The 10,205-nt window shown below is 36.9% G+C and overlaps 1 protein-coding gene and 1 pseudogene across 1 annotated transcript; one reads left to right on the top strand and one right to left on the bottom strand.

Annotated features, from left to right (window-relative positions):
• The first annotated feature begins 5,879 nt into the window (after positions 1–5,879).
• Positions 5,880–8,310, top strand: LOC132179325 (2-oxoglutarate-dependent dioxygenase 19-like; annotated as a pseudogene).
• A 734-nt stretch (positions 8,311–9,044) lies between these two features.
• LOC132178008 (uncharacterized) lies at positions 9,045–9,554 on the bottom strand. The gene is made up of 2 exons (XM_059590479.1): positions 9,323–9,554; positions 9,045–9,235 (listed from the first exon to the last, which is right to left on the bottom strand). The coding sequence occupies exons 1-2, from the start codon at positions 9,552–9,554 to the stop codon at positions 9,045–9,047; spliced, it is 423 nt and encodes a 140-aa protein (XP_059446462.1).
• Between the last annotated feature and the right edge of the window lie 651 nt (positions 9,555–10,205).

A 10,205-nucleotide genomic window follows, 5' to 3' on the forward strand; every position in this document is an offset into this window, starting at 1 on the left:
AAGGCTTCCATCGGGCAGCTGATTTATGCTATATCCTAATTTGCTTGAATTTTGGAAAAGAACAAAAAAAAAAAATTTCTAGCTAGTTATATATATAGCTAGCTAGATGTATTTCTTGTATGTTCTTTTCTTTTTACTTGGATTGCACCTTTTATGATTTTAAATAAAGGGAGAAATCAGCTTGTAGGTATTTACCTAATCGCTTTTCACCTTCGGCCCAAAACTTTTTGAACTTTTCAAAGATTTCAACATTCCAACACATTAGGTATACTATACATAACCGTATTTAGAGTAATTATTCGTGATGAAATACTCATAGTCCTAGGGCTATACATGCATAGTGCAGTTATTTTCCGCTAACCGCTTATCATGTAATGGGATTTCGGGTCTTATTTTAGTTTTTTGAGTCTTCTTTAGATGTCTATTAGATCATACTTTAAATCATTTTGAAAATAATTTTAGCTGATTTTTGGTGTTTTGGGCACATTTTAATGTTTTTTAAGCCCTAGCATCACAACGTGGGTGTGAGTACGTGAGATATGAGAAAAGAAAAAAAATACTAAACCCTATAACAAATGCAAAATGTCATTTTGATATTAAAAACCAAAACCAAGTTGTTTTGGTGAATTTATTATATATATATACCACAAAACTGCTATCCAAATCTAAATATGCTTATCGTAAATAGTGAATAATTACAGTTATACAATCCTACGTAATCTACTCGTACTAAGAAAATTATAAGGCCACATACATATGTATGTACTAACTCAATCACATTATTAACCCATACCCTTTTACATAAAAATAAAAAATAAAAAATCTCAATCAATAATTTTACCCTCCAAGCATGATTAACACAATGAGAACTCATCTAAAACGTTTTAATGCTCTGAGACATGGGGTGTAAGTGTATGGTCTATTCTCAAAGCAACTTTGAGAAAACAATAATATTTTCCACATGCACTTATTTCCCTAGATCTCTCCACATATACAACCAACTTTGTTGAAAAAATAATATTTTCCCCAAGCAACTTGATCCGACAAGATATCAAAGTGATCCTTTATTTTTATTTTTTATTTTTATCTTTTATTTTTATCCAAGAGCATAAATCTGATCCTTGTGAAAAAAATTAAATCACCCTTTCTTGCTCCTTTATATTCACATTCATTCATCATTTCCCTACATCTCTAGCTCGTCATATTCATCCATGGCTGCAACAACTCCACTGCTTTCCAAACCCCTCTCACCCATCTCCCACTCAAATTTCCAGGACAACATGTGTCAAAAAAACTAGCTGAATCACCAAGCCTCACCTCCATCCCTTCTGTTAAGGAAGGAGATCAATTGTCCACTGTTTCAATAACAAATCAACAATGCGCTCAAGCGTACTCACCGAAGAGCTCGAGCGCACTAGCAACGGCTACTTTGCATCACGAGTGCGCTCGAGCCTAATCACTAAAGCGCACGAGCGCAGTCTCCAGCAGCCATAAGCTTCCTACTCCTACTGTAACTCTTATTTCTATCTTGTAATGCAAACAAATAACCATTAAGCAATCTATTTGCATTCAACCACATCTCTTGTGGTTGATTGTAACAAATCTCCAATTGTATCAATAATCGTAGATAGCTACCTTATCACATCAATGCTTATCTTGTTAGCTTGATGTGATCAACTATACTTGTATCTCTTTTCTATTTAAGTTCAATGAGAAAGCAGCAGAATGCATTCCGCCTAAAAGCAAGTTTTCCTTGCCAAAAAATCCATTGCTCCACTAGCCACAACTGATCAATCCCTACTTCAAGCACTACCTATCACACTTGCACCACCTTCTTCCCATATTGTCATTCAATCAATGACTTGTTCATCTCAACCTAAATTGTTTCCATACTTCAAGCTCTACCACTCCCTACAATCCACCAAACACCCTCTACAAGCCCTCTCCAGTGTGCTCTTACCTCAAGTTCCCACTACTTTTGCTCAAGCTAAGTCTCACCCTTCCTGGTTTGCTGCAATGAAAAGTGAACTTCAAGCTCTCCATGAGAATGGTACTTGGTCCCTATGCCCTCGACCTCTCAACAAAAATATCATAAAAAACAAATGGGCATTCAAGCGGAAACAAAAGTCAGATGGATCAATTGAAAGGTATAAGGCCAAACTTGTGGCAAAGGGTTTTCAACAAAGGGATGGCATCAACTACACTGAGACCTTAAGTCCAGTCATCAAACCAGAAACCATACGCATTCTTCTCTCCTTAGCAGTCCACTATAGCTTGCCGCTCAAGCAATTCGATGTCTCCAATGCTTTTCTTCATGGCCACTTGACTGAGAAAGTGTTTATGGAACAACCAGTTGGTTTTAATGACAGTATCCATCCTGATTACATATGCAAACTGAAAAAGTCCCTCTATGGCCCCAAACAGGCACCTAGGGCTTGGTTTCAGAGACTCTCTCAAGCTCTCCTACATTTAGGATTTATTGGATCATTAGTGGATACCTTACTGTTTATGCTCCATCGTGGATCAACTCATATTTTTGTACTTATTTATGTTGATGACATAATAGCCACTAGAACTGATGTAGTTGTCATCAAGTCTCTTATACAGGGACTGCAACAGGAGTTCAAACTTGAGGATCTAGGAAACCTCTCCTTCTTCCTTGGCATTCATGTGCTTTGTGACAAAAGTGGACTGCATCGCAATCAGGGCAAATACATTGTTGATCTTCTTGATTGAGTTCACATGCTTGGGGCCAAGCCATATACAGCACCCTACACATCAGGAAAGAAGCTCACACAACTGGATGGTGATCCCTTATCTAATCCAATAGCTTATAGACACATAATTGGAGCATTGCAGTACTGCACTCTAACAAGAGCCGACATAAGCTACACTGTGAACCAGTTATGTCAATTCCTTCACTACCCCACAACTGATCACTGGAAAGCTACCAAGAGGTTCCTGAGGTACCTCAAAGGAACACCTGAACATGGTCTGCACTTCAAACCAGGATCCCTACAACTCCATGCCTATTGTGACTCTGACTGGGCTGGTGACCCCCTTGATCGTAGGTCTACAATAGGCTATTGTGTTTTCTTTGGTTCCAACCTGGTGTCCTAGCATGTAAAGAAACAAGCAATTGTTTCTAAGTCTAGTACAGAAGCAGAATATCGTGCCATAGCTATCACCACTGCTGAAATCTCATAGCTCAAAATGGTGCTCAATGAATTGCAAATAGTTCTACACTCTCCTCCCCAACTCTGGTGCGACAACTTGGGTGTCATTGCTCTTGCCTCAAACCCCATATACCATGCTTGCACCAAGCACATCGAGGTAGACTACCACTTCATCAGAAAAAAGATCCTCCATAACGACCTCACAACATCCTATATTTCCACCCAAGATCATTGTGCTGACATCTTCACTAAAGGCCTTACCTCAGCAAGGTTACCATTTTTAATAGACAAACTCATGGTCACTCCTCCTCCCATCAGTTTGAAGGGGGCTGTTGAGGAAGGAGATCAACTGTCCACTGTTTCAGTAACAAATCAACAATGTGCTCGAGTGCACTCACCAGAGAGCTCGAGTGCACTAGCAATGGCTAGTAATGGCTACTTTGCATCACGACTGCGCTCGAGCACAGTCACCAGCTGCCATAAGCTTCCTACTCCTATTGCAACTCTTATTTCTATCTTGTAATGCAAACAGATTACCATTAAGCAATATGTTTGCATTCAACCACATTTCTTGTGCTTGATTGTAACTAATCTCCTATTGTATCAGTAGATAGCTACCTTGTCACATCAATGCTTATCTTGTTAGCTTAATGTGATCGACTATACTTGTATCTCTTTTCTATTTAAGTTTAATGAGAAAGCAGCAAAATGCATTCCGCCTAAAAGCAAGTTTTCCTTCCATTCTCACACCTTCCACCTATACTTTCACCAAAGATCCCCACGAAGATCAAGCAGTTTCAGAAGGCCCAGCATTTTTATTATTTTTAAATATTAATAAACCATTATTATTATTATTATTATTATTATTATTATTATTATTGTGTGTGTGTGTGTGTATATATATATATATATATATTAATAAATCATTTTTTTGTGTTTTTTCTTTTAGCTAGTTAGGTTTAATTCTCTTATATACTCTCTTGTACATTTGGGTTGTGTCGTTTATGCAGATATGAAAATTGAAAAATTTAGATGACTCTCTAATTTTATACGGTTATTTAACTCTGAATAACTTTTTAATTAGTTAAGAAAAGTGGTTTCTTATTTAATTCTTACTTTAATGGGAATTATAATTAATGGTGAATAAGAAAACCAGTCATCTCTCTAATTTATAAATATGCACAATATCCATCAATTGTGTGCCTGAAGTGGGTCAATCAAGAGAAATCAGTTTCTGGTGTTTGGACTTTCAATCAAAAGTTTTAAAAAACATGAAAGTTAAGATCATGCTATTTGTTAAAATATATGTAATATATGTAGATTTATTTTTACATTATAACAAGCCCCCCTGAACTTCAAAACCTCTTAGTTTAAACCTATAAAGTTTCAATTGCAGTCAATTTACCCCATCTGTCAATTTTTACCGTTAAAACCTTTAAAAAAACAAAATTACCCTTCAATTTTCTTTTTATTAAAAAAATTGAAAAAAAAATGGAAAAAATAATTTGAAAAAAAAAAAGGGGTGACAAGGTGGACCAAGTGTGGGTCAGCTTGTGATTTTTTTTTTTAAATATATTTTTAAAATTTTTAATTTGAAATTAATGGTAAATTTAGAATTTTATAAAAAAAATTAGGGGTATAAATATCATTGTCTCACTTTTATCGTTTACAATCTGATGGATAGGTTCAAATTAACTACAATTGAAAGTTCATGAGTTTAGAGTTCAAATTAACTGCAATTGTGGAGCCCAGCTTGCTGGCTTCTCTCCCATGTGCAGGCTTCTTCTGTTTTTTTTTTTTTTTTTCTTTCGTTCTTTCTTTCTTTCTTTCTTTCTTAAAAAAAGATGTCTTTTTCTGCAAGTTAAAGTAGCCCTGTAGGAATGGCACCCACAAACAATTAAAGTGTTGATTAAATGAATAAATTTATTTCTTTTTATTGGTTTAAGCTTTTAGGACAAGTGGTAATTTAACATGGTATAAAAGCTAAAAACCTTGGTATTGAACTTTGACTCTCATTTAAATTAAATATTTCACATGTTGGGTTTCACCTATTAAAAGAGAGTTTAAACCTCACACGTGATGGGGAGTGTTAAAGTAATAATTAAATTACAACTTAAACTTTTTGAATAATTAGTAGTTTAGTATATATAGTATCAAAGCCAAAGGTCTTAGGTTCGAATATTAACTTCATCAATTTACCCTCCTATTTAAATTAAATATTATAATTTTAGGGTTAGGGTTTAGTTTAAACAAGTTCAGGTCATAAATAGGTCACCGGTTTATGACACGTTTAGTACAATTTATTTATTTTTTAAACTTTTATTTTTATTTTTTAAGTAAATTTTAAGTATAACTTAATTTAGGATTGACAATTTAACTCACGACCCGCAAACCCAATATGAACACTACATGTAGTTTTAGGATTAGAATTTAGGTTAAACGGGTTCGTGTCATAAATGAGTCACGTGACCGGTTTAATAAACGTGTCGTGTTTGAGTTAGCATAAACAGGTTGGGAGGTTAATCTGGTTGACATGAATCCGGCACATAAACTTGTTTAGCCAGCCCTATTTGAGCATATGCGTAAAAAAAAAAAATATTAAAATATTAATTAAATGATATCGGTCTTTATCCTTTGAGTTAACATTATCAAACTAAATCTTGGCCACACATTTTTTAGAAGCGGCTAAACCTTAAAGGTGTCCCCTGCTCTACTATAGTGCTATTCATCAACGTACGTACCGGAGATGATAAGCATCAAAGCACTGGCTGAATCAGCTGGCCTCACCTCCATCCCTCCCAAGTACACCTTCACCCGGAGACCCAATGATGAAGCAGTTTCAGATGACCCAGAAGAGTCAATCCCCATTATTGACTTTTCTCTCCTCACCTCCGGTACTCCTGATCAACGATCCAAAACCATCCATCAACTCGGCAAAGCATGCGAAGACTGGGGCTTCTTCATGGTAAAAGCATTCACTACTATATATAAATACTGTTTACATAGTAAATCATGTGTATTAAGGTTGATAATTTGTATGATGATCAGGTGATAAATCACGGTGTGCCGGAGAGCCTGATGAAGACGATGAGCGACGCGTGTGGAGAATTTTTCAATCTGACGGAGGAGGAGAAGCGGGAGTATGGAGGGAAGCATGTGTTGGACTCAATCAGGTGCGGCACCAGCTTTAATGCTTCCGTGGATAAAGTGTTGTTTTGGAGAGATTTTCTGAAGATCTTCGTGCATCCCCAATTTCATTCACCTTCCAAGCCTGCTGCCTTCAGGTATGGATAGGTTTACAGTTCATTTCTGGGATATTTTACAATCTTCAAGAATCATTGGGTAGTTTGTTAACAACATACTAATATTATAATAATTTGGTAAAAAAAGGTAAAATTAGTCAGGTTGTTTCACTTACTTGTAGTATGTTTATTGATTTTAAAATATTAGTTCTTACTATCAAATTTACAAATTTACAATCTTCAACAGCTTTATGTGTAATGCAAAAATTATAAATTAGTTCTTACTATCAAATTTCGTAACAAAAGAAAAAAAATTTAATAAATTCTATTAATGTGCCACGTCAATTCTAATGAAATTATGAAAACTAGATTAAAAAAATAAAATGCAGGTGCTAGAAAAGCCATCCCTTTGTTGTGGCTTTGAGCCATTGCCACAGGCGGCTAGGGTGGGTCACGACTCTCGGCCACCCTCAACATGGACTAATTTGTTATTTTTGCAAATCACAACTTTAAGAACATTTTAAAATCACATGGAGTTTATTTCAAAATAGTGAAATCACAATGATTATAATTAATAGTAATAAGGGTAAATGTATAATAATCCTTGACTAAACACGCCTTTTGTGATCACTCCCTCCGTTTTTCAAAACTCATTTTGATAAATTAAAATTTTTGTGGATTTGAAATAGATATTATGTGTGTTTTGTCTAATAAAGCAACGTTCATTAGTATCACATTAGCATTTTTACGTATCACACATATTACTTTTATTTAAAAATAAAAAAATAAGAAAAAAAAAAAAAATCTCCCAAGGGGGCACCCCTCGCTAGCCTACCCTAGTAGTGAGGGTGGTCAAAATGTGGGGTGGCTCGTAGGCCACCCCAACCTCTGAAGGTGGTTCGCGTGCCGCCCCTAAGCCGTGAACCACCCCCAATCTTGACTTCTAATCATGAGCTTCAAATTGTTTGGAGAAGATTCTACCGTATCAACTATAAAATTGCATAATTTTTCTCTTTTTCTCTTGTATTTTTTACAACCAGAGAGATTTCATTGGAGTACAGCAAAAGAAGCAGAGAATTAGCTATGGAGTTGCTGAAAGGAATATCAATGAGCTTGGAATTGGGAGACACCTACATACAAAACGCCTTGAATATGGAATCGGGTTTCCAAATACTCATTGCGAACTTGTATCCACCTTGTCCGGAGCCGGAACTAGCAATCGGGTTGCCGCCGCATTCCGATCACGGACTGTTGACCCTCCTCATACAAAATGGGATCTCTGGGCTTCAAGTGCAGCATCAAAGCAAGTGGGTCAAGGTCAATTCCACTCCCAACGCATTCGTCGTTAACATTGGCGATCAAATGGAGGTGCATCCCATATCAAATCATGCATTATATATTAATTTATTTATTGTCGTTTTTTTCTTTGGAATTTTCTAACGGGAAAATTGTTTGACGCAAGATTATGAGCAACGGGAAGTACAAGAGTGTCGTACATCGGGCATTTGTGAATGAAAAAGCTACAAGAATATCGATAGCCACAATTATTGGGCCGCCACTAGACACGGTTGTCGGCCCAGCACGAGAGTTGGTACACCCTGAAAACAATGCACCTGCATACACTGGAATGAAGTATAAGGAATACATGCATCTGCAGCAAAGCAACCGGCCAGGTTGATGCGAAATCCTGCTTGGATCATGTTCGTATCTTGCCTGCCTAAAATACATAATTGCCTCCACTTTTAAGATTTTTTTTTTTTTTTTTTTTGTGCTTTCTTTTCTCTCATTTCGGTCCCCAGCTCATAAAAGAAAACCATGCGATGTTGGCTTTCACGAACTTAATTTGCTATGGCAATGTGACAGTACCTCTAATGCAAGTGATATTTGTACCACACGTATCTATGGTATTTTTTTTATTGCTAGAATTTATACCAATTCTTAAAAAAATGTTAGATAAACAGAGAAACATACCTCTAAAGATTTTTGCTGGTTGTTTCACGTTGGTCTCCATTCTTTCACTCTTTCATGATCAAATCATTTCTTATGGTGGTGTTTACTACGAGAGCAAAACACACATGTTCTACAGTTTAAGAGCCTCACATTGTCCAAAAAACAAGAAGAGAGAGATATAGGTTGCAGGCACAGATGCTGTGGAAAAGGTTTTTTCACAAAGGAATTTCAGTCTAGTCGCTTTCCCAGCAATGCCCCTTTAGACCGCATCATTCATGGTCATAGGCAACATGCCAAAATAGCAAACACTAAAACCTCAACTTTTTGACGTAGTCAAAAGGTCACATAGGGCATTAATAAAGTAATTAACAATAACATATGGGACTTCACACGATGAGGAAGAAAGGATCGATTCACTCATCTCATCCATTAGTCGCATAAGCACCTGTAGTATGAAATACATGCTACGATGAAGTTCTCTTTTCAAAAAAAAAAAAAAAAAAGAGTGAATGTCTAAACTCAATACACCATACAGATCTTAGTCTAGTTGCTACTGAAGTGCCTAACTAGAATCTACCATTTGCTCGCCATCTTAAGGGCCAAATTAAGATCTCGCCCTTTACTTCCACCTTATATCTTCCTGGTCTAGCAAATATTCTATTTCTGTTTGCAGCTATCAGATTTCCTCCTGGTTGTAGGAATTCTCTCGGCCCTGGAGAGCTTCACGTTGCTTCGATTTCTTCCTCACCTCCTCTTCGGTTTTCCAAAATTTTCTCTTGTTCCAGCCTCGTAAATCAGTTTGGCATTGCTCAAGTTTCTTCCTCGCCCCCTGTATAGGGCTACTATCAAGTCCACTCTCCTCCCAAGCTTCAATTATCACACTTTGACATTCTTCATCTAAGAGCCAACTGGCCTCAAACTTGAAGCCATTCCTAGAGAAGTTACGTTCCTAACCTGATATGCCACAAGAGACGATCAACGGTTTGTGGTCAGATGTCTGAGCAGCCAACACATGTACGCATACCGTTTGGAAAAGATCGCACCAACTTTGGTTTGCAATGGCTTTATGAAGTCGTTCTTTAGTAAATCCCCCATCTTGGTGCTTGTTGGACCAACTGTAGCGAGATCCCACATAACCCAGATCATTAAGGTAGCAATCTTCCAATGCCTCTCGAAACAACTCCATTTGTCAATCCCTTCTCAAAGCCGCACCCTTTTTCTCGTGTTGGGAAGTAATTTCATTGAAATCGCCCATGCAAAGCCATGGTACTGGGGGGAACGACTTGAAGTGGTTGAGCAACTCCCATGACTCCTTTCTTTTAGCACTATCCGGATTTCCGTAAAACCCAATTAATTTCCACTTCACACTATCATCTGGACCTTTCACCAGTGCATTTATGTGTCTGCGTGAGTAATTTTGGATTTCTACTACCCCATCACTACAAAAAAAATGGGCATTTTTTGACGTGTGCTACAGTATAATTTTTTTGCCACCTCAGCAATTTCTTTACGTTTAAAATATAAAACGTCAGGGAAATTTTTTCTGACGTGTGAATAGTCACACGTCATCTTTTCTCGACGTAGGATCATTCACACGTCAGAAAAATCTGACGTGTAAAATACAACAACGTCGGGAAAGTATTTCATTTTTTAAAAAATAAAAATTGATAAAATTGCTGATGTGGTGGGACTTACCACGTCAGCCTTTTTCTGACGTGGTGATGTGACACGTCAGAAAAAGGATGACATGGCATATCGCCACGTCAGAAAAATTCTGACGTGGTAATGTACCACGTCAGAATTTTCTGACGTGGCACTTACCATGTCAGAAAAAATC

Source organism: Corylus avellana, chromosome ca4 (assembly GCF_901000735.1).
Source record: "Corylus avellana chromosome ca4, CavTom2PMs-1.0".
In the NCBI taxonomy this organism is placed as follows: Eukaryota; Viridiplantae; Streptophyta; class Magnoliopsida; order Fagales; family Betulaceae; genus Corylus; species Corylus avellana.